This window comes from Manacus vitellinus, unplaced genomic scaffold (genome assembly GCF_001715985.3).
Source record: "Manacus vitellinus isolate BGI_N305 unplaced genomic scaffold, ASM171598v3 scaffold_14_pilon, whole genome shotgun sequence".
Taxonomy (NCBI): domain Eukaryota; kingdom Metazoa; phylum Chordata; class Aves; order Passeriformes; family Pipridae; genus Manacus; species Manacus vitellinus.
The window spans coordinates 1,629,662-1,654,261 of NW_021939063.1; the positions used below are offsets into that span (position 1 = coordinate 1,629,662).

At 47.6% G+C, this 24,600-nt stretch overlaps 1 protein-coding gene across 1 annotated transcript; it reads left to right on the plus strand.

Moving 5' to 3' along the window:
• Nucleotides 1–1,723: 1,723 nt before the first annotated feature.
• SUMF1 (sulfatase modifying factor 1) lies at nt 1,724–23,586 on the plus strand. Its single transcript, XM_008926305.2, has 8 exons — nt 1,724–2,034; nt 3,758–3,832; nt 13,592–13,674; nt 15,596–15,718; nt 16,576–16,690; nt 17,561–17,674; nt 20,588–20,647; nt 22,465–23,586. The coding sequence occupies exons 1-8, from the start codon at nt 1,861–1,863 to the stop codon at nt 22,573–22,575; spliced, it is 855 nt and encodes a 284-aa protein (XP_008924553.1). The 5' UTR covers nt 1,724–1,860; the 3' UTR covers nt 22,576–23,586.
• The last annotated feature ends 1,014 nt before the right edge of the window (nt 23,587–24,600 follow it).

A 24,600-nucleotide genomic window follows, 5' to 3' on the forward strand; every position in this document is an offset into this window, starting at 1 on the left:
CGGGGTCCCGGCGCCCTGAGGGGTCGGTCCTGTGGGCAGGGCGCTCGGGGATAACGGAGCAGCCAGAGAACTGCTGTGGAGAAACAGCCGGTTCACGGCTCGCACGAGAATCTGAGCTTGGGGCAGGTGCTTGTGCTGGTCCCAGCTCGCTGTTCTCTCCCGGAGAGCTCCGGCGGCTCCCGCACTCCTGGGGTGCCGCTGAGGATGGGGGCTCCGGGCAGCGGTGCCTGTGCCCTGCCCGGGGTCCCGCTGCTCCTCCCTGGGCTAAACAGGGCTGTGACAGTGCTAGTCCGGCTGTTCCTCCCGTCCCTCTGTTTTGGCAGGGCCGGGTAACCCCGGGAACAGCAGTTCCAGTGCTGTGTTCCTGGGGCTATGTGTTCCGTTCAGGTTCTCCTCAAGTGAAAGTCTCTTTAATTGCTTGTTCCTTCTCTTGCTGCTTTTCTGTGAGACCCACCCAGAGGTGAATGTGGCCCTTGCTGAGGGCAGTGTGTGAAGGTGCTGAGGCACTGCCAGGTGTGAAAGGACACTGAGACCAAATACCTCACTGGATGTTATTAGAAATTAAATTATAAAAAATCAGATTGCTGTTTCTTTTTATGAAGGATGCCAGTAACCTTTGGCATACAAAATTCTATCCCAGCAGATTTGGGTCTTTTCTTGTGTGGGATGGCTTGGAAACAGTGAGAATGTGAAGGGCTGCTTCTGTGATTGCCTCTTTGTAACACTGGGAAGCTGCATCAGCCAAGGGAAGGAGGCACAGTGGTAACTGTGACCTGGTTATTGCAGGCTGCACTTCAGAAATTGGAGAGTTTTTAAAGAGTATGAGTTAAATAATCCTGACTGTGCTTGGGGTCCATGTTACTGGTACACATTTCATGTAACAAACCTGAGCAGTTCACTGGGGTGTGTAGGATGAAAAAATAATTTGATTTCATGCAGCTGGCAACTGCAGCAGTAGGCAATTAAAGCTAATTGCTGCTGGTTTAAGTTATGCTCAGACCATAACTTGATGATGTTCAGCTGGAAAGCCTCTTTCCCGGCAGGGAAGTGAGGGAGAATTGGGCTCTGCCTCACCCACAAGTGGGATTAATTATTCCCACTGGGTTTTAGAACTGAGAGCCAGCAAGAGTTAATTTTTTTTGCACATGGGTTTAGACCTGAGCTCTGAACCTGAAGGTTGCTTCAGGGAGTTTTGGCTGCAGTGGGTTGAAGAGAGGTTGGAAGGAAGGAAGTGGTGCAACTTTGCACCACATTGTCATTTGCTAAGTCCTAAAAAATGTAAGCAAATTTACCCTAAAGCCCCGTTATGGATTCAGTTACAGACAATCTTTAAGGGCTCAGATTCTTCTTAGGGGAGAAAGTTCTGAGGGTGCAGCAGGAGGAGAGATCTGTAGTGGAGAAGAAACAATGAAACTGGGTGTGTAAGGTCATGTCAAATCCTGCAGCTGCCCTGAAGAACAGGGAGAGTTACTGGGTAGGATGTAATGAGCTTATTTACTGCTCTTATTTCAGTAAATGAGCTTATTTACTGCTCCTTTGTGCACTGGCAGGGGTGTAACTGCAGGAACAACAGCAAACTGCAGCATAAAAACCAGTTAACATGTTTCTCCTCGTGGGAGCACTGGCACTGCCCAGACTTCGTGTAAAAAGAGCTGCAAATGGGGGTTGTTCTCAATTCAAGTTCCACTTGCTCCTTCCCCCAAACAGGGGCTGGTCAAGGAGCTGTTTTGTTGTGCTGTTTGCAAGTGAAACTCTGCTCAGGACAAAAACACCTTGCAGAGAGGAGGAGGAGGGGCAGCAAGACCAGCTGAGGCTTCTCAGTCTTTGATTTCACCCTCTTGGGGGGTGTTTGCCCTGCAGATGGTGATGATTCCAGGAGGGGTGTTCACCATGGGCACCCAGGAGCCTGCAATCCCACAGGATGGGGAGGGCCCTGCCAGGAGAGTCCACCTGAAGAGCTTCTACATGGATCAGTACGAGGTCAGCAACGAGCAGTTCGAGAGGTTTGTGAACTCCACTGGCCACGTCACTGAGGTGAGGCATGGGGGGCCCCAGGCTCCTGCCATCATCTGCTTTGTGCTCAGAAAGTCCTCATGAAAAAATCAAGGTTTTCCTTTGAAGGATGTCACAATAATGCTTGGGATTTGTGTACTCAAACATTCCTGGTGTAAGCAGCAGAGACAAGGACTTTTCTTGCCTTGCTGCCCTGGTGTATGTTGTTATCTTTTATAAGTGTCTTGACTCCTGAATTCATGCCTTTCCTGCAGCCTGGCTGATGCCAACGGGTCTCTACAGGGTTTTTGGGTTGGTTTGATTGGGTTTTTTTGATCTCTGAGTCCTAGGGCTGTTTGTACCAGTACAACTGGGTTAGATTTTCCTCATTTTAGAGGGACAGGGAGGAGGGATTTAACAGCCTGTGATGGCCAAGGACCCTGCAGGGTGGTTCAGTGCAGCTGAGAGCAGAGGAGACCGTGCCTGAGGAGGAGAGAACAGCAAGTGTAATGACAGTTTTGTGCATGTTCCTGGGAACAAGGGACTAGGAATATGTTAAGGTTCTTCCCAGAAAGAAGCCACCTGTGCCTGGAGCTCTGATCCCTCCTTACAGTGCCTGTTCCTAAGCAACTTGGAGCAAATCCTGACAGCCCTTTTAGGCAAATAAAGCCTGGCTAATGATCAGGTCTCAGAGGAGGCACTTTGTGACTTCACTTGATAAACTGGTTCTCATTTGGAAGGCAGGATCCTTCTGGTTGGATGAAGGGCTTCTTTTGTCTCTATTTCTGTTTCTTAGCTCGATTGTTATGAACAAATTTTGCTTAACTCTTTGGAACAGGGTTTGCTTTTTGCAAACTGGGATGAGCACGTGGGGGGTGGTGTTTAAATGTGGAATCACAGAATATCCTGAGCTGGAAGGACCCACAAAGATCATCAAACCAACTCCTGGCCCTGCACAGACACCCCAACAATCCCACCCTGCCCCTGAGAGTGTTGTCCAAGCACTCCTTGAGCTCTGGCAGGTAGAACTGAGGAGATAAAAGATTATGGTCATGTGCTAAAATTTCTTGTAATTTGGGTGATCTTCTTTCAAACTGTGCTTCTTGAAGAGTTCTGGGTGTGCAGAAACAGCTCATGAGGACCATTCTCATTCTTTAAATACCTCAAATAAGATGAAGAAACTGAGAAGGGCAAATCTGTTCAATTCTAGTAACGTGTTTTACTTGCCAGGTGTATCACTTCACTCAGGTTTTTGGTATCATATACTGTGATTCATTTAAATTATTGGTGGTTTTCATTCTTTTGGCTTTATATGATGCTGGGTATAATGATTGAGTTACTTTTAAATCTTCTATTGCTGTAGCAGCACTTTAAAACATTGATGAAGCAGCAATAACTGACAAGGCTTGTCTTTTATTGGGATTCCCAATGGAAAAATAAGAGAAATGAAATATGAATTGAACGTTATATTAATGACTGTAGCATTTGAAAGCAGTTGGGACAACTGGAACTGCATTTTTAATTAACAAAAGGAAATACATGTGCAGAAGCTCTGTGAGCTGCCATCTGCCCAGTGGCTGCTGAACAACAACATCAGGCCTAAAATCCCTTCTCTTCTGTTCCAAAAGAGCTTTCTTGAAAGAGAACTCAACATCACTATTAGAATGTCCTTGTTCTTGATAAACAGAGCTGTAAATGTGAGTGGGGTTTTAAGAATAACCTTCCTTTGATGACATAGTGGCTGAATCCTTTGTTCTTTCCACAGGCGGAGAAATTTGGAGACTCCTTTGTGTTTGAGGGAATGCTGAGTGAAGCAGTGAAGGCTGACATCCACCAAGCAGTGAGTAACACTGCAGGGGAGACTTCCTGAGCCATCCCTGGGCTGGGTGTGTTAGGAATTGTGTGGTGTCCCCAAAGCCAGGGACAGAAAGGGGGTTTTGGAGGGTGTTTGGCCCGGAATCACAGACTGAAGTGGGGAGGAGTTACAGTCTAATCTCTGTCCTTTTTTTTTTTTTTTTTAACAAACAATTAAAATACCTACTTTTGATTAGCAGAAGTTGGTATGAACCCCTTCTTGTCTCTCTGTGCCCCCCAGGTGAGAGGTTTAGGGCTGTGCTCAGTGGGGCAGGTCCCAGGCTCGTGCTCTGTGTGTGATGTGATGCCTCAGGAGTGGCTGTGCAGGCAAGAACAGGAATCCCTCTGGCTCCAGAGCATGTGACTGGCACACTGAGCCAGTGCCCTCTGAGTCCAAACCAAGTGGGTAAATCCCAGATCCCACAGATTTGGGAAAATGAGGATGCTCTGTGTCTCTGGTCTGATGACCCCTCTTGCACAAGTGCTTTTTCTATGTTAACTACAGGCAAATATTCCAAAGAAATGCCACTCCTGTGCCAGGCCTGAGTCTGTAACACTCCTTATGTTGTGCATGGCTGTAGTTTATGGTGTTCCCTCCACCTCTGCAGCAGATCCCGTGAGCATTCCCTGCTTTTTCAGCTCCCCTCATCCCACTGGGGCAGCACCATGGTCCTGCTGGGGCAGTGCTGCTTTCACTGCAGCTGACCCACTTTTCTTGTTAAATGGAAGAGAATATTGGTTTTAAATAAAAGAAAGTCCCAGAGTAAATCTTCCCTGCCCTCCCTTTCCTCACTTTCTGTTGTGAATGTGCTGCTGAGCCTTTCTCAGCCTTCATTTACCTCCTCCTGAACACCTTTACAGCTCCTGGTAATTAAGCAGGTTATGTCTTGTCACCTCCTGGGTGAATTGATGTGCTTTGAGCACAAGTTTGGATAAAATGACCTCCTGAGGTCCCTTCCCATCAGAATTATCCTCAACTCTGATGGAAACAGTTTGGTTTTGGCCTTCAAGGGGCAGACTGGGAGATGGGAGGTTTTAGGGAGCCCTGTGAGCTGTGAGGGACTGGCAGAAATGTGGGGTTTGGGTTCCTCCTGCAAGGAAAGGGAGATTACAAGTGCAATTTGCTATGTTTTAATTCAGGACTAACATTTGTGTACTGCAGAGATAAGAAGAGTAAATTGGAGTTCCCAATCCTGGAGTAACTGATGTATAAGGTAGAATAAATTCAGATTGGCTCCTCCCATCTTCACATCATCTCCTACACTGATGGAGAAATTCTTTTTTCCTGTGTTGTTGTGTGCTGCAAAAATCCCTAAATTAGGCTCTCTTGTCTTAAAACAAACAAACACACCTCAGGAATGTTTGTGTAAGCTCAGCCTTGGCTATTTGTGTAAACACAGAGTGTTGGGAGCCACTTTCCTGGGTGTGTCAGCCAAATTTCCAAGTGTTGGCTGCAGTGCTCACAGGACAAGGGTTGTGCCAGAGGGCTGGAATGGAGCCCAAACGGGTCTTTATTGCTGCTGCTTTGGGAAGGTTTTCTGTAGTAGTTAGAACTGAACTGCTTAAATCACAACTATCACCATGAAAAGGAGAAACAAGATCTAAATGTTGGTGTGCAGTAACAGCAACACTGAAAATGCTCCACCAGGCTGAAGGGAGGAAGGTTTGTGTTCCTCCTCTGCCTCAGTGGGCTCAGAAGTGTTCTGGTGAGGATTTTCTCCAGCTGGAGCACAGGGATGCAAACTGCAAATGTGAATAGAGGGGAAGAGCAAAGGGAATGTGGGTTTTGGAAGCAGTTTCATAAGCAGTGAAAGAGTTGGGTGAAGGTGGAAGTGAAGATACTGAACTAAATAATTTATAAAGCTCCTATAAATAATGAGCCACGTGTGTCTGTTGGGGTTTTGCTCTGTTTGGCCCCTTTGTCTCCTGCAGTTCTTAAACCGGACAAATTTATCACAGAGCCCTGAGACAGCTGAATTGGAGAGGTGGGGCTGGGAAAGCTGGGCAGGAGCAGCCCAGCTCAGCACGTAGGAGGATTGTTGGAGCTGTGGGTGTGCCTTTCCTGGAGCTGAGGTGGGCTCCCAGATAGCCTCTGACAGGAATGTGGGCTGGCCTAACCCTCCTCTGGAAGGGAAACAGTAAAAAGGGGTGTAGCAGCCAATGATGGAGTTGTGGATTTCTGGGAACTCAAGTCTTAGTTTTGGCCCCTTTTTTTGTGGTGGTAACGTGGCAGAGAGGGAGAATTCAGCACTTCACCAGATGAGGGTGTTACTGATGGAGCTGGCAGGGGCTGGTTTAAATAAAAAGGGGGTTGTAGGGTGGAGATCCTTCAAAGACAAAATGTTTTGTGTGGGTTTAACAAGTTTTGAGAGCTTCACAGCTTAAATCCTTCACATTCAGCCTGGAGAAGAAAAGGCTCCAGGGAGACCTGAGAGCCCCTTCCAGGGCCTAAAAGGGCTCCAAGAGAGCTGGAGAGGGACTGGGGACAAGGGATGGAGGGGCAGGACGAGGGAGAAATGGCCTCAAACTGAAGGAGGGGAGGTTTAGATTAGATTTTAGGAAAAAATTGTTTAGTACAAGGGCAGTGGGTCTGGAATGCAAGGGAATTGTTCACTGACAGCTCAAGCAAACACTGTTAAGGAGTTCTGATCAGTCTGGAACCATGGGATGGTATTTCATCCCTGTTTACATGGAAATCTCTGCACTGTCCTTGAGCTGTGCAGTATTTATAGCAGTGCCTGGAACTCCGAGGACAGTCCCACTCTGCAAACAAACTGGAACATTCTGCATTTCAGCTGAGAAATTCTAATTACTGGTGAAACAAGTGCTGTTTGCAGGTAGGGCAGTGCCAGTGTGGGCAGGGGCAGCCATTCCTTGCAGCTCCCCCTGCTTCAGATGTTCCCCACAGGGAGCTGGGAGGATGGAGCTGTGGAATTGTTAATCTCTGTTTTCTTACTCCCACTGCTGGGAATAAAGCTCAGCTCTAAAGCAGGGCAGGGCTTGTGCCTCAGGCTGGGGATAAATAAATCCTTGCTCACCTCGTTGTCTGAAAGCTCCTGTTCCCTCGGGTTTGGAAGGAATGAGCAGCTGGAGGGCAGGTTTGGATGTTGGCTGAAAAGCAGACTTCCAGCCGTGGCTGCCTTCACCAGGAATATCAGTTCCTCAAAAGGAGCTGCTTGGGAGTCCAAGAATTGCACTTAATGAATCTTGCTGGATTTTAGCATCGCATATTTTTGGTTATTTTTCTTGGAGGATGGACAGAGCTGTGAAGCTTTACAGGGTCTGAATTGAGGTTCAATGACCTCTCCCTATGCAAAGGAAAAGATCTCTTCATATAAGTAAAGTGCTACTTTCCAATTAAGTCTGAAATTTTTTCTCTAGCTGATGACTTAAAATGTATTTATTTTTTAGTTTGTAAAGCTGTTGCCTGTCCTTGCATGCAATTTCAAACTACTTTAAAATTCTGGGATTTAAGGCAAATAATACCAAATTCAATATGAAACAAAACCCTTTGTTGCTTTTGTTTCTGAGGGGATGAGGGAGGCCAGTAACCTTAGAAAATAAGAGTGAGAACAGATTCTTCTGTAATTAGAGCTTTGGGGGAGCTGGGACTTTTAATTGATAGAATAAATAGCATGGGAATTGCAGCAGCTGGGAAAATGAGGTATTCCCTGAATCCCAGGCTGGTTGGGGTTGGGAGGGACCTCTGGAGATCATCCAGTCCAGCCCTAGTGCAGGTGGGAGTCACCTCCTGGAAAAATACTCTGCTGTCTAATTGAGGCCTGTTTGGGGGGGGGGGTGGAGTGACTGATTCCATGCAGGAATTCCCACTCCTGTTGGGTTTATGTCCATGATTACAGAGGTTTGTTCTCTGCAGAGTCTCTGGGAGTACAAATAGGAACTGGAGCTGCATCCTGGTGCAGCTGGGACAGCCTGGGGAGGGGCTGGGAAGGATCTGCTGCTTCCAGAGCTTGGAGCTGGCCCTGCCAGGCCACTCACACTGCAGGGCTGGCTCAGCTGGGCCAGCCTAACCCAGCCTGGTGCTGCAGGGATGAGCTGCTCCATGGCACAGGGCCTGGTGCTGCAGGGATGAGCTGCTCCATGGGGCAGGGATGAGCTGCTCCATAGGACAGGGATGAGCTGCTCCATAGGACAGGGATGAGCTGCTCCAGGGGACAGGGATGAGCTGCTCCATGGGGCAGGGAGGAGCTGCTCCATGGGGCAGGGAGCGAGCTGCTCCATGGGCAAGGGATGAGCTGCTCCAGGGCAGGGATGAGCTGCTCCATGGGACAGGGATGAGCTGCTCCATGGGGCAGGGATGAGCTGCTCCATGGGGCAGGGTGTGTTCCTGCCTTTGCAGGGTGCTGGGAAAGGAGGAGCAGAGCTGCAGCCTGGGGAGGGGGACCAGGAGCCTGAATCTGCCCCAGGGGCTTTCCTTGAAAACCCAGTGGGACCATTCCATGGCTCTGGCTCGTGTCCAGCTGCCCCTCGTGGTGTGAAGTGTCCAGAGGTGCCTGGGAGGCTGGATCAGAGCAGGGGCTGTGCCCTCCCTGACCCCGAGTAGGGACCACAGCCACCAAAATCCTGCTGGGAACCTGCCAGCTGCCTAGCAGAGCTGCTGCTCTCTGGGGCTGCTGAATCCCAGAGCTGGGCTGAGCTGTTCATCCCACAGCCCTGCTCTGCAGACAGGGGTGGGTCACCTGGGCCACAGGGAAAGAGGTGCCAGAGGGATCTGTGGAGGGTGCAGAGACATCTCTGCCCTGAATGTTGGTGAGGGAAGAAGTTTTGAGGTTGTTGGGAAGGCCCATTAATGCTACTTAGAAAATAGATGTAAAATTACTTGTCCAGAGCAGCTGGACTTCCATCCCTGGAAGTGTCCAAGGCCAGGTTGGATGGGGCTTGGAGCAACCTGGGCTGGTGGAAGGTGGCCCTGCCCGTGGCAGGGGCTTGAACAAGATGATCCTTAAGGTCCCTTCCAACCCAGACCACTTTGGAATTCTACTCATGACCACCTGCTGTGGTTTCTGAGGGGACAGTGACAGTGGCTCACCCACTGCACAATATTTTTATTTCTTAAACTCCCTGCCCAAGTGAAAATGTTCTATTTTCTGTCAGCTTCTTTCTTCAGTACTTCATTAATCAGCTGCTCAGGGTTTAGGATCTGGCTTAGAGGAGGAAAAACTGACAGAGATTTATGTGCCTTACATGGATAAAATAAAACCTCATCCAAAAGTTATGTTCTTTACTGAATAACTAATTTTTTCTCACATCCTACCAATGACAGCAAGATACTTCTGGAATTTAAAGATGTGCAGGGCTTAACAGCATCTGAGTCAAAGAGATGTGGTAACTTCTGAACTGAAGGGTGTGTTTCTTTGAGAACCCACTGCTTAATAAATGAGTCTTAAAGTCTCTTCCAGCCTTGGGCTGCTTTTCACTCAAAATCTCTTTTTCGGACAGTTGATTCTGAAATTGCTGAAGTTCTTACTCTGCAGTAACTTTTGCTTCTTCCAGCTGTTTATCTTGACCCAGTGTGAGGCCTCATTACATCCAAATAGCATTAAAATGCTGAAGCACAAAAAAAAAATTATATTTGGTCCTACATGCCTGGACAACAGCAGGAATTTGTCATCATCTCGTGGGCCTGACTTGAGGTTAAAATGTACAGCTTTGTTATTTCAAGGGACTTGCTGCATGTTAGAAATGCTGGAGTTGGAGCCAAGATGGAGCTACTTGGTTGAGTTTATTTTTGGTAGTTTTTCTAATACGTGAATCTGATTTGAATTGGAGATTTGGAGCTCAAGTGGGGGTTGTTTTTCTCAAACGTGGCCAGTGCCGTGTTAGTACAAGACTAATACTTGTTTTTATGGTTATTGGTGGGGGTTGGGTGTTTTTTTAAGGATATTCCCCCCTGCAGTACCAGTAAGGGGGCAATACTGATGATGACACTCCCTTTGTCACCTTCCCCCCGTTCGTTTCTTTTCTGCACATATTTAGGAAGGAATTTTCCTCAAGACAATTGTAAAGCAGTTTAAAAAAATCTTGAAATCACAAGTTAATGGAGCAATTAAAGTTAGGCTATCCCAGCCTACTTGGAAAAGAAAATGGAATACTTAGAACTTTGGGTTTTATGCAGGTTGCTGGTGGGAGGAGAGGCTTCAGCTCTGCAAATTGCAGAGCTCGTGGGTCGGAATTATCTGCAGATCTTCCCTGTGTTATCCCTGGGTTCTCTTTTCATAGTCTGTGATAAGCAGAACAGTGAGTTCTGAAAGTTTAATCCTGGGGCAGGGAGGTGGATAATCCATGTTTTCCCCTGGGTCAGACCAGACGAAGCCTTTTTGTGCCTCTGCACTGGGCTTTGCTCCTGGAAACACTCCCTGTGGAGGAGCAGTTGTGTCAGGACTGCAGGGACAGGTGCCAGGCTGTAAGAGATAACCAGAATGAAGGGAATTGCCCTTGAATTGGGGATCTCTGCTGCTGTTTTGCCAGGAGGAATCTGCTGCCAGGGCACAGAACGTGTTTTGGAGGGGAGCAGGAGAACGCGGAGGGTTATGGAAGTAACTAAGCTCATTAGTGGCAGGGGAGGGCTTTGTATTAACTGTGATGTTGTAATATCTCTGCCTAATTACCTCCTCTACTAATTAGATTTAGAGCAATTAAAAGCTTTAAAGACTTGTGAGAAGTTTTGTGAAAGGACTGTAGTTTCAGGTACCCAACTTGTGGAAGGAGCAGCTCGGTGGGTGTTCGCTGGGGCCAGGGGCTGACTAGTCGAAGTTTCCAATTAATTTCTGGAGGTTATCCCTGTCCTGGTCCTGGCTGTGTAACTCCTGGAGGATGTGGGTGTTCTGCAGAGCCTGGCAGCCATTTGGAGCTCAGTTCAGCAGCCCCAGGAGCTGTGCACACACAGTGCTCTCATGTGGAGACGCGACGTTTTCCTCGGTTTAAAATAAACCACTCTGATTGAAAGCATCTGCTTTTGCTTTTGCATCACAGAAATGTTTTCCAAAATTCGAGTCTTCTCGAGTGTAAATCTTTGCAGTCTCCTGCAGAGATGTTTTTATCCAAAAGCCAGCAGTTTAATTTGCAAAAATGTGTTGTGCTTAGAAACTATCGGGATGAAATCTAACTCGTGATCTTTCAGATTTTATCTTTAGCAAATGTTCTGCTGCTCTTTTACTTTCCTTAAGGAGCTTTAAAATGCTAATTTTGGATTTCTGTCCTATCTTGAGTGTAGTTTAAAGGTCAAACCTCAAAATAGGCAAGGAATTGGTTAAATCAGAGTGGTTTTAAACGTGTTGGCTGTAATGTCAGTTTAGCAGCCTGGTTTAGTGCTGGGAGAGTGGAGCAGAGCAGCTGAATGAAGGACCCAGTTTTGGGGTTTGAATGCTAAGTAACAGAGCTGTAGGTCATAGTAAGAGACTAAATATTTCTCATGCTCTTTGCAAAGGGTAGGGACTCTGCTCATGGTGGGAACCAGCCAGAATTGTGCCTGATGTTGTTAATTTAAGTGCTTGTCATGTTGGGGAAGTCAGAAAGGATCTTTAAAAATTGGCATTACTTTGGTTGTTTGCCTGGAGGGTCCCGCTGAGCACATGGACAGACCATCTGGGTCATCAGCGAGCTGAGAGCATCTTTATTTCTGTGGTACTTAACACTGATGTCTCCTCTTCACTCCTTCAGAAGGAGTGATTTACAGGGAGTTTTTCCATACCCAGATGTGCTGCAGGCACAATCTTGTGTGCTGAGGGGAGAGGAGGGAAACTGTGGAGGAGCTGTTACAGCACAGGCTGATCAGATGCTTTAAAAACAGAATAGTTTGTGTTTGTGCATTGGCAGCACCTCTATTGCTTGGGCACTTCTGTTTATTCTCCCACTGAAACATTCAAATGAGGCATTTGATGTTTAATTTGGATCAGTTTTCCTAACAATTTATGTGTGTCATAGACATTTTTCTCTCTCACACATGTGAAGTGCCCTTCACTGTTGAAGGATGCAGGTTCTTCCCCTTGGAAGTTGCTGTTAAAACTGTGTGACCCGAGTGACTCTGGGTCTCCTGGGTGACTCCTCAGCTTGCAGTGACTTTTTGGACTTTTCCGTGAAGGATTTGAGGAGTTGAAGGATAACACTCCTGGCACAATTCCAGCCCGTGTGAGTGACACTTGACAAAGTTGGTTTAGCAGCACAATGAGGAGAAATGAATATTTTAGTGCTCCCTTGGCCATGTCTGAGTGGGGGAGGCTGAGGGGCAGCAGAGAGGGCAGAAGGTGCTGGAGGCTGTTGTAGAGCCACTGTTAGAGGAACAGTGGATCTCAACTCTAGGACTAAGCTGCTGGGTTGTTTAACTCCTGAAGCAATCCAGGCTTATTTCCTTTGATTTTTGTTCTTTGTAGACTTTATCTTTGCAATAGGAGTATTTTGGAAGTGAGCACTTCTGCTGCTGGAATAAACCCACCGTTGATGGGCAGCATAAGTGTTCTTTTTTTGCCTCAGTGAAAGGCCCCATTATTAAGATAAGTATTTCTAAGTGAATGGGAAGCAGAACAGTTAAGCACTTCTCTGCTTTGAAGTAATAGAAGTAATAGAAGAAATCTTTAAGGAATGTCTTCCAGGAAAAACTCCTTGCTGTTGAAGAACCATATTTGGGACTTCTGGTTAGAGAGAAGTCCTGCATTGTTACAGAGTGATGAAAACAGAAAAGAGGCTTCATGCTTCACTCCCCTTGTGTGGTTCTTCTGTCTCCACCCTCTGGAAGCTGAGAGCAAATAATTTCAAATCAGCTTTACTGGGTTAATGACCTGGAAAGCAAATGTGTCCCAAGCTGTGAGTTCTGACCCTGGTTAAAGGGCATCGTCAGGGGGTTGGTTCAGCTGTGCCAAAGACTGAGTTCAGGGAGCAAATAACTGGGATGAAAATGTTCTTCAAGCCAGAGTTGTCATTTTTTTTTTAATGGTCTCTGTGGAATGTGTCAGACCTAAGTCAGCCAGGAAATTTGAATCACACAGTCCAGACTGGTTTGGGTTGGAAGGGACCTTAAAACCATCCAGTTCCACTGCCTGCCATGGGCAGGGACACCTTCCACTAGCCCAGGTTGCTCCAAGCCCCGTCCAACCTGGCCTTGGACACTTCCAGGGATGGGACAGCCACCCCCTCTCCCCATGGCTGGTTTGACACTGTGTTGTTGTTGTGAGAGATCTGAGCCAAGTGTTCAGCTGAGCTCTCCCAACCACCCCAGGGCTTCTGGGCGTGTTTTCAAGGGTCAAGAATCCAGAATTTGAGAGGACTCTGGTCCACCACAGGTGATGTGCTGAGGGCTGTGCCTCCAGAGAGAGCAAATATGCCTTGTCTCAGACCTGCAGGTGGGGAAATTCAGGAGGGAAGGAGAGGCAGGCAGAGGGCAGTGATTCGGGGAAGCACAGTCAGCATTTGGTCTCCCTCTTCCTTGTTTTTGGGTGATTTCTTTGTGCTGTTCCATACCTTGGGCTATTCCTTGGCCAGCAGTGATTTAAAGTGCATCAAATGATCATCTTGGTCTCTCGGAGATGATGTGAGTGTTGGAGGAAGGTGTTGTAATGAGGTGATCTTTAAGGTTCCTTCCAAACACAAACCATTGTGTGATTTGGAACTCACAGGCTGCAGGCAGAGCCAGGAGCTGTCACTGAAAGCTCTGAGCCCCTACTGCTTCTCCAGAATATCCTTTAGCTGGGAATTTAAGTCTGCTTCCCTATCCATTCTTGTCCCTTTTCAGGTTGCAGCTGCTCCCTGGTGGTTGCCTGTGAAAGGAGCCAACTGGAAGCATCCTGAGGGTCCTGACTCCAGTATCTCCAGCAGGTAAGCCCAGAACAGCCACTCAGTGCTTGCAGAGACACCTGGAACTCCCACCAGGAATGGGGGTGCAAGAGAGGGATTTTATTTAGTTATCAGTTTGCTGCTGCTTCTGGGACCCTTTTCCCATTTTCTAGGCAATATTCCAGGGTCATTTGGGCAGTGATGCAGTAGGATTTCAAGAAGGTCTATAAGGAGTTCGCACCCAAGGGAAAATTTGTGTATCAGCAGTGAAAGAGCAGATCCTTAGAGGTCAGAACCTTCAGTGCAGATGTGGTGTTGGAGAGGAAGAATAACTGCTGGCTGCATGCACGCTCCAGGAGTCCATGTGGGTGTCCTCTTCCATGTGGGATTTGGAGCCTCTTTGTGGCAGCAGAAGACTGAAGAGTTTTGTGCTTTTTACTATACTCTGACTTAATGGGCTAATTGTTGCAGAAAATCAATTGTGACTTTATCCAGAGCCTCTAAATGCTTTGGAAGGCTGTACTTTTCCTTAGCAGTTAGTGCTCTTACAGTCAGGGCCACGCTTTGCCTGCATGAACCCTGGGACTTGCTGCTCCTTGTCTCTGGACATCACTTTCCATTCTGAACTGGAATGAATTTTAGGCCTAGAAAACGAAATTACTGTCTTCATTTGGGACCTCTGACATTGCAACTGCTCCTCTCACTAGGCAGGTGTCAGTGAAGCTGGAACTTCATCAACTAGATAAAGTTTCTAACAGCAGTTTTGAAATGAAATCAGACTCTCTAGCCTAGATCTGGCATGTTTCTGAGTCCTCTAAGGACAGGGCTGTGTTAGTGCACCATCATCTGATGGCTGAACTGCTCAGTAACGAGTCCGGTGTCTGATCTCCAAGGGCAGGGAAAGAATTATCTGAGGCAAAAATAGAGATAATAGCTGGAGGCATTGTTAGGGGGAGCCAGGAATTGAGGTCAGAGCCAGCAGACAGGAGCTGGAAACCTGCCATGGAAATCTAGTCTTGGGCAAGTGTGGTGCAATCCTGGCCTGGCACAGCCCCTGGTGAACTTGCACATGGAAGTGGCCTCATGGATTAACAGGGATACTCTGGCTTCTTAAATGGGGCAGGGAAGAGAAGTTAACAGCAAGTCCTCTGTCTCCTGGACCAGTACCCTCAGTTCTGGAAGTGTCTTGGGCTATTGGAGGCTTGGATGGGGAGGGTCCTTCTGCAAAAATGCCTAGGCATTTCTCCTGTCTTTTTCTGGAAAACGATTTTAAGGTCAGTCCTGGAACCAAACCCCAGGAAAGATGGGAGCTTTTGTGTAAACTGTGGACTACTTGAAGCACCCAAAGAAAATCACTTCTGGGATAAATTTCTGCAGCCTCTTTCTTGGACTGGGTGCTGCAAAAGCTAATGCTGCTAAGAGTGGGGACTCTTCCTCATGTCACATCTCCCTCAAAACCCAGCAAGGAAAGAACCCCCAGCAGAGAGAGACAGAGGAGTGAAGAGCAACCACCACTGCATTGCAGTGCACATTTTCCTGTTGAGAATCTTGGCTCCTGGTTCAGCTGCTCCTCGCCAGGCTGGTTTAACAGGAGTGGGCTGCAGGTTTTGGGTGCCTTCCTTTGGGGCTCTGAGCACCCCCACTCCACAGGCACAGGGTGTGCATGGTTCTCTGCTGGCTCCTGAGGTGGGACCATGAGAAGGCACAAACCACAGATGTCTTTAACTGCAGAGCCTGATGAGACAAACAGAAGTTCGTTATTTTCTCTTGTTTTCCTCTGTCTTGCTGCCTCCCCTTAAATAGTTCCTTCCCTGCCAAAGTCCTCTGTCCCTCATCCAGCTGTCCCTGAACTGTGCCCTTGTCACCCCTGTGTGCCCACTGAGAGTGTCACACCGTGCTCTGCTGTGCAGCTCTGACTGCCCAGCTCTCCTGAGGAGCCTGTCCTGTTCCTTTTGTCTCCCAGGCTGGATCACCCAGTTCTCCACGTGTCCTGGAACGATGCTGTGGCTTTCTGCACGTGGGCAGGGAAGCGGTTGCCGACGGAGGCGGAGTGGGAGTACAGCTGCCGAGGGGGCCTGGAGAGCAGGTACCTGTGACAGTGTGTCCCTGAGCCAGGTCTGCAACTGGGATTTACTGCAGCAGGAGGAGTTCTGTGGGGTTTTATTACCCTCAGTGTCTCCTTCTTGTGCAGTGGTGCACAGCTGTGAGAAACATCCCAGTCCCGAGTAAGGTTTGGGTGGAGGAAGGACTGAGAGCAGCCCTGGGGAGAAGGAATTTGTGGATTTGTGGATAAGAAGCTCAATAGGACTCAGCAAAGTGCAGTCACAGCCCCAAACCCCCCCATGTGCTGGTCCCACAGCGAGGGCAGCAGGAGAGGGGGGATTCTGCTCCTCTGTTCAGGTGAGACCCCCCTGCAGTGCTGCCTCCAGCTCTGGGTCCCAGCACAGGGAGTCCAGAGGAGGCTCTGGAGATACTCCCAGGGCTGGAGCCCCTCTGCTCTGGAGCCAGGCTGGGAGAGCTGGGGGGGTTCACCTGGAGAAGGGAAGGCTCCAGGGAGAGCTGAGAGCCGCCTTGCAGGGCCTAAGGGGCTCCAGTAGAGCTGGAGAGGGACTGGGACAAGGAGAATGGAGGACAGGACCAAGGGAATGGCTTTCCACTGCCAGACGGGCAGGATAAAGATGGGATATGTTGGGAAGGAATCCTTCCCAGTCGAGGGTGGGGAGGCCCTGGCCGGTTGCCCAGAGAAGATCGTGCTGCCCCCTGGATCCCTGGAAGTGTCCAAGGCCAGGTTGGAGCACCCTGGGCTGGTGGGAGGTGTCCCTGCCATGGCAGGGGGTGGCACTGGATGAGCTTTAAGGTCCCTTCCAACCCAAACCAGTCTGGGATTCTGTGTAACACTGAGTTGTAGTTCAGAGTGTCTGACAGCTGTTCTGTCCTTCCCAGGCTGTTCCCATGGGGTAACAAGCTGCAGCCCAAAGGTCAGCACTACACCAACATCTGGCAGGGGGAGTTCCCAACCAACAACACTGCAGAGGATGGGTACAAGGGGACTGCACCTGTAAGTGTCTCACAGACAGCTCAGCACATGCAAATGAACTCAATCTTCCCCAGATGAAGCTCTGTGTTCCACAGCACCGTGGCTATTCCATCCCTGCACTCTTTCACTTCAGACTTCAGGTTACTCTGTATTTCACTGCAGGCTCGAGCATTACCAAGGGACACTTTCACAGGCTAATTGAAAAGTAAAGATCACTTTCATTTTAACTTCTAGTTCCTCTCAAACTGACCTCTTTTCCCCCTTTCCACTCAGTTTGTAGGCAGAAGCTGAAATACTTTCTGCCTGAACTTTTGGCATTACAGTTTTGTGAACTCAAAAATCACACAGTAGTTTGAAAGAAATTCAGCTTCCCTTTTTGGGAAAGGTTTAGGCTGTCCAGTGTAACAAACAGAGTGGAATTTTAAAGGCAATCAAGAATGTGAATGAATTATTTAATGGCAGTTAAATAAGTCCAAAAGTTTCATCAGCATAGAAGTCTGCTGATGAAGAGGATGAGTCGGCAGCCACCCAGCTTTTCCTTGGTGGGAAGGGGAGTCTGGAAGCTGGAAGTGGGGGTCAGGTCACTGATGCCATGCCTGGGTCACAGTGCTTCCCTTGAGAGGGTCAGTGTGCAGAACCCCCAGGAGATGCTGTGTGTCCCAGAGGAACAGCAGTGCTGAGGACACAGAAGGTGGGAACAGCTCATTATTCCCTTCTGTGTTATTTAAATGGAATATGTACAAGTGTTATAGTCCTGCACTACTGATTTGGTGCCTGCTTTGGAGGCAGGAGCCCCTCAAAATGCACCTTCAGCAGCCAGGTGTGAGGATTAAACCCTTATTGCATGTGGAGTGGTTCCAGAACTGCCCCTGTGCTCCCTGTCCTGTGCAGGTCACTGCCTTCCCTCCCAATGGATTTGGGCTGTACAACATGGTGGGCAATGCCTGGGAGTGGACATCTGACTGGTGGGCTGTCCAGCACTCCTCACAGGAACTCCACAACCCTGTAAGTGTTTCACTGGCATCCTGGGAAGTGCAGAATTCCCTCGGGGGACTCTGGTTTGCAGACCTGTTCTTTGTTCCTCTGCTGTGGCTGGGCTGGGCTGTGCTCTGGGGAGTTGGGAAGTGTCACCACAGCTCATCAGCACTGGATTTACAGTGCTCTAGTGCAATGTTTTTGTTTGTTTGGGGAATTCTTTGTTGTTTGCTCACATCTGACCAGCTGTTGAAATGTCCAAACTGGCATGACGTTCCATAAATCAGAAATTTATGGAATTACTTCTTAAGAAAGGGAAGGGTTTTAGTTCATTTATATTGCTGCCAGCTGTACTACTTCTACCCTCTCCAGGTAGAGAACAAACCATGAGTTATCTTCATGGCTGAGGTTTGTGGGGAGAAGCTGCTTCCCAGGCTCTGAGTGGGGAGTCTTTGATTTCCTTTGTGGGAGGCACAGAGAGGGCCCTTCAGGCTGAGCTTTGGTTTAAATTTGATTTAAACCAGGAAGGACTAGTCTCTAATTGCTGCTGGTCATCAGTCCTAGTGGCTGAAGAGCCTCCTTTTCCTTTGGGACCGTGTGTGCAGAATTCCATCTGTTCCCTGTGACCAATCCCCCCTGAACCCCGAGTCTCTCCAGTACTAGAAAGCAGCTTTGAAGATTTTGGGTGTTAAACTAAATATGTTAAAGAACTTTGCCTAAGCTCTGACCCTCTGGAAGAACTCTGAGTCTTTTCAGTGGAGAGAACACATCCTATATTTAGGTTCCACTGCCTTGTGCTCTGCAGAGACTGAAGGGATGGGCTCTGATAGATCTGGTGCTAATCAGTTCGGCTGTCTCAGAAGATTCTGCAGCCTGGCTATTTTGGGACACCTTTTCACAGCAGGAGATTCAGTTTTCTTACCCATTTAGTCAGAAAACCCTTTGGAATTCACTTTGAAGTGCTCTACCTCAGAGACTCGATTTTGACAATTACTTTGCATCTGAAAAAAACCCTGAAAGCATCATTGTTAACACCTAGTTTTTAAATACTTTCTGAAATGTCTGCACAGTGCTTATGCTGAATTTAAAAACCTGAGCAAACTCAGAGGTGATTAAGCTTAACAGAGCCAAATTCACACAAGACTTGTTGTCCAATTTCACCTTAATCCAGCACCAAAGCACTGCTGCACTGACATTATAAACACTGAAGTGTCTCACTTAAATAAGCACCTCTAATTATGCAATCAGACTAGAATGTGGCCCTTAGAACATTATGCTACAGAATAAACTTGCTAATATATATATTATTTTTAAATCTGGAATCCAAGTCCAGACAGCTCCAACTCTTTACATAGGACAGGAAATGTCCCTCCCCTTCAGTACCAACTGGTGACTTCTCCATGAAACAATATTGTTTGATGGAAGAGTTTTGCTTGTTTTAATCAAATGTGACCTAAATTGCTGTGCTGTGCTGAGTTTGTGTGGGAAAGCACAACCAAAGCAGTTTCCTTCAGCTGTGAGATAATGTGTGTGAGCAAATATTAACCTTGCAAATACTGATGGTGTTGAGTGGTTTTCTGCTCTGCAGAGAACTTTGCCAGTTTTATGATAAACTCTTTACTTTCACTGATTTTAAAGGGTTGTTAATCAAGAGGATAATGTTTTGTGATAGATTAATGGAGGGCACTACCTGAGATTTCTGTAGGTGGTGAAGTGTTTCAGTGCTTTAATCCTCCTTCAGAGGCTGAGAGGGTCAACTGAACTTGGGTTTTGTTACCAAATAACCTTTGATGCTCAATTTTTGCCTGGTAGAAGATATTTGTAATTATTAAAAAGAGCTTATGCACTTACTATGGCCTTTGGTTCACGGACTGCTTCAGTCCAGGTTATCCCTTGTAATTGCTGGAACATGAGAGACTTGGGGCTGGACAACAAACCTTCTAACCCTAAATAAACATGTTCCTCTTAGTTTGTCACAGTGTCTTTGGAGCCAATAGCAGAGATTGCTGCTCAGGCTGTGCACTGCAGTGGCTGAGGGGAAATCCTGCTCCACAGCCCCATTGTTCTGCTTTGTCTGCTTCTGGGGTCACTTTTTTTTTTCGGTCAGTTTTCTCCTGGCTTCCCTTAAAATGAGATTAGCAGGCTGGGGGATGACTGTGCTTGTCAGTGGCTTATCTCAGAGTGAGGGCTGTGCACCCACATGCAGGAGCTGTGAGGACACTTTCCAGAGGGGCTGGAACAGGAGCAAGGCTGTCCCGAGGAGGAGCACCTGGGCTGGGGACCGAGCGGATGCTGCCTCGGGGTGTGGGTTTCCTTCAGGATTTGTAGGGTATTAAATGTGGTAACAGGCCAATTTATTTTTCACATATGTAAATTTTGGCAGTAAACATGAAGCTGCTGCAATCTGTGTGGTGAGCTTTCATATGAAGTTATCCAACTCAGCGGGTGCAGGCAGCAGCTTCTGGAGTACCAGCATCAACCTTCAGGGTTTTCTGTCAGTCCCTGTGGCTTTTATTCAGTGTTACAAACACTTCTCTTGTGTAGATTCTTCTAGAAATTCACCTCTGGTAATGCAGACCTGGGAGAGAGACAACTGTACCCCTGAGACAGGGTAGGAACCAGACTGGTCCAAAGTGGTCACTGAGGGAAGCTGGATTTCCTTCCCAGTGAAATCCCCTCTTTAGGACCCTCCTTGTTGTCAGGGGTTTTACAGAACAAGGCACTCATGGGCAGCAACTCCAGCATTCAGTATTTGCAGCAGTGGAGGGAGCACAGTTCTGTCCCCTGCACGTCCTGCACAGCAGAATGGCTTCAAGCTTTCAGCTGAAATTTGTTAGCTTGGAATATATATCCTTATCCATGTCCCTATTCCCAAGCTGTTTACCCTGTGATGAGCAGTTGTTCTTCCTTGAGCACTGACCAGTGTCCTCCCTCCCTCCCCAGCAAGGGCCGTCCTCGGGCACGGACAGAGTGAAGAAGGGAGGATCCTACATGTGCCACAAGGTAACGGGGGGTTTGCACTGTGCCCTTTCCTCTGACAGCACTTGAGCATGAAACAATCCTCTGACAGAGTTTCCTGGCAGCCTGCATGCTTGGGAAGGGGTTTCATGGAATATATGAGGAGCAGCACCTGATCTTCCCAAGGACTTCTTTTTGGTCAGCCTGCAATTCAAATAAGTTGTTTTACCCAGTATGTTTTTTAGATGCAGAAGTTAAAACTGATGCAGCCTCTAGTGCTGTTCTCCTTACAGAGCTTGAGTGATCCCTGTCAGAGCAGAAAGTATGGATGTGACTTTGTTTTTCAGTTTTACAGTGACTCTTGATCCAGAAAGGACATGGAGCTCTGAGCAACCTGGGATAGTGGAAGATGTCCCTGCCCATGGCAGGGGGTGGAACTGGATGGGCTTTAAGGGCCCTTCCAACCCAAACCATTCTATAATTCGATCATTCTCTGATGTCAGGTGCCTGCAGGAAGCTGGCTGGGAGATGAATGTTCCAGCTGAGTTGATGGCACACTTGAAAATCCTTCAGAACACCCTGGATGTCACCCCAGAGCAAAGGCTGTTCATGACACAGAATCATGTTTTAAACTCTGTTCGTGCAGTGCTTAAAACCCCTCATTGTAGATCTCCTGTTTCATTAAAGCTGTCCTGCTCTTCTTCCCTTGCAAAGCCTGCAGCTGGCAAATCACCCTCATAATTAGATTAAATTTTCTACAGTGAGATCCCATTTTCTACACCGATTTCCTTCTTAGGTGAAATCAATGTCAGATGTTAATTAGCAGTTTTGATTAAATTAACACTGGAATAGGCTCTTTAGTGATGAATAACATGACCCATTTTTGAGGGTTGTGAGGATTCTGGTCTGCCCTAGTCTTTTTTGTAGGTGATAAAACTAGGCTGTGTTTCAAGACAAAAACCCACTGAATACTGTTAGTACAAGGGCTCTTTATTAGGTGCCTACAATCTATTCAGACTGATCTTTCTGTGCTGTTGCTCTTCTCCCCTCTCAGAGCTGACAGAGGCTAAAATTGCACCTTTTTACATTCCATTCCTGAGTCTGGTTCAGGGTCTGACCCCAAGCAGCTGCACCAGCCTGAATCCAAGTGGTGGCTTTTGGCAGAGGCTTCTGTGGGAGGACAGGGGCAAAAACCTGAGCCAGATCTTCTGAAGTAACAGAAGAATGGGGCAGGATTTGGATGGATTGTTCAAAGTGCTACCCCAGTGCTCAGTTAGTGCCATTACCAGTGTTCTGCCCTTCCTCCCACGCCACAGTGGGGAGCTGCTGCTGGGCAGCCTTGCTGCAGGTAGCCAGCCACTCACACTGCTCATAATTGAATTATCCTGGGGATTATAAATATCCCTAGAGTGCCAGCCATAGGAATACTGGAGTTTGCCTCCTGTTACCTGTTTCTCTTTGTTGCATCTCATTCAGGGAAGTGTTTTTAGGGAGGTGCCAGTACCTGTCCATTCCCAGTCAGGTGTCAGTGCATGGGAGCACAGCTCAGGGCACTGAGCTGCCCTCTCCTTCTCTGAGGGGAAGCAGAATGGTTGTTGTAGCATTTTCCCAGACAGGATATATTATTAGTTGACGTTTTATTGGGCACTTTGCCATTCAAACTATTGTTTTGTCTCAGCTGGTCTGTAGGATTCCCTTCCTTCCAAGGCAGCCATTTCCATCCCTATCAGCTCATGGATCTGTCACACAGTGATTGCAATGCTCTGCTGTATTAATCTAACTAATTAATCTGCTAATCCAACAAACCCTTGCCTGAGGAGGCCCCAGCTGTGGTGTGAAGCTCACTCTCTCTTGCCCTGCAGTCCTACTGCTACAGGTACCGCTGTGCCGCTCGCAGCCAGAACACCCCCGACAGCTCCGCGTCCAACCTGGGCTTCCGCTGTGCCTCCGACACCCCACCCGAGCCACAGTGACCTCCTGGCTGCTCCACGGACTCAGGAACGGCTGGACTGCACCCAGGGAACCAGGGATGAGGGCAGTGTCACCTGCTGATGGCACAGAATTGAAAAATCTACTGCTTAAAGTTCCTGCTGGGGCGGAAAAAAATCCAACACTAAATGTTGCTTGGAGAAGCTTCATGTTCATGGGGACCTGGCCTGGACTCAAATCCTGACCAAACTTAGCAGTTGGCTCTGGCAAGAGTGTTTTGGGTTCAGTTGGAACAAAACTGTTTTCAAAGGCTACTTAATAGAGGCTGGAAAAGACCTCCAAGACCACAGAGTCCAACCTGTGACCGATCCCCACCCTGTCACCCAGACCAGCTCCTTTAGCAAAGATCTTCCTTAATTAGTTTTATTTATGTAGAGTTTGAGTTTCTACACTTACATGCAATAAAAACCAAGGACTTTATAAAGTCCTAGGCAGCTTTAAAAGAAATTTGAGGCAGTTCAGAAATCCTAGGCAGCTTTAAAAGCCAATGAAGGAATCAAGAGTGAGGCCTGGGAGATGACACCTCCCCCAGGGGCAGCTCCCACAGCCCTTTGTTACATTCCTGTGCAGTGAAAAATTGATCAGAAATGGGCTTTTCTGGGGAGATTTGCTGCTCTTTAGGAAGTGCCTTCTGCAGCTGGGGGGTGATAATCCTCAGGGCAATGATGATTAGAAATCTTGTACGTGTTTCAATAAAATGTAAAGCATTTGTTTATGCCAAGGACTCTTATTGATGGAAGAGCAGCAATTTCCTTTGAATGTCTTGGACACAGGAAGCTTGTTTTGGGGAGCTGGGAATTGCAAAATTGACCTCATTAGAAACTGAAGCTCACGAATGATTCCACTTGAACAGAAGTCATGAAAGTGAAAAGATGGCAGATGGAACTGTGAGCCCTAAGGCCTCACAGGGTAAATTCTGAAACTGTTTGTTGGGGAAAAAAAAACAAAACAGAAAGACAAAACCAAACAAAAACCCAACCAAAACAAACAAACCCCCAAACAAACAACTAAAACCAAAACAAAACAAAAAACCAACCAAACCACTGAAAAGGAGAGGAATTTCTGCAAAGAATTTTAGCAAGGAATAAAGGAAATGGGAATAATTGAAAGCCACCTCATTTTGGGATCTGAATGTAATGGTGGATTAACAAAAACCTTTGTACTGATGTTGGTCCTTGCCAGCATTGTCTTTTCTGTAGTAAATTTGGTTTGGGTTTAACACAACCTGGGGTCAGTGCAGATCCATCACTTTGTTGAAAGGAAGAGCCAGGAGAGCCTCTGGGGAACCCTTCAAGCAGCACCAGCCTCCAGTGGGTGTCCAGGTAAGTCCAGCAAGCAGAAGAATCTATTCCAGAACACACCATGGCTTGGCACAATATTGAAATATGGATAATCATTACTGCACTCAGAGAGCAGGAAGGAGGATTAGAGGGAGCTCAGAGGCTTTTGAGCTGCTTGGATTCCTTGTGGAAGAGCACAGAGCTGTGAGGGGCAGACTGGGACTGTGCAGCTGAAGGAACCCAAAGGGAAAAGCAAACAGAAATTCGGATACAACATAAGGTCTTAATTTTTTTCTAGTTTCATGTTGGGGAATTTTTTTGGGAGGATTTTGGTCCCCTCCCCAGGCAGCTGCAGTTCTAAGGCATGGCAAGGCATAAATGGGAGAAGGCCAGGATGGTTTAGAACTCAGTAACAACGTATTATTTTGGTTTTGCAAGGCCTTTAGCGTGGCTGTTTTGAACACTACAACACTGTTGTTGTTGTGTGCTGTGGAAGTTTGTTCTAAGCAGATAACTGCTATCAGATCACTCCTAGCAGCTGCATCAGCTGAGGGGGTAGGATTGCAGGGACAGGGCTCAGCTGTGTTCTCTGCTGGAAGGCTGGTGATCAAGGACTAGATATTGCTGAAGGTGGTTTGTTTCTTTTTTAATTTACACTTCCTTAACTACTCAGAATCGTGCCAAGTGCATATTCATAACAGGAAGGTAACAAACCGTGCCGTCAGCCCC

Excerpts from the sequence above, each read along its gene's own strand:
- SUMF1 (XM_008926305.2), top strand. The coding sequence starts at position 1,861 with ATGGTGATGATTCCAGGAGGGGTGTTCACCATGGGCACCCAGGAGCCT. Across the intron at positions 2,035-3,757 it reads CCACTGGCCACGTCACTGAG|GCGGAGAAATTTGGAGACTC; the intron begins GTGAGGCATGGG and ends TTCTTTCCACAG. Across the intron at positions 20,648-22,464 it reads GATCCTACATGTGCCACAAG|TCCTACTGCTACAGGTACCG; the intron begins GTAACGGGGGGT and ends CTTGCCCTGCAG.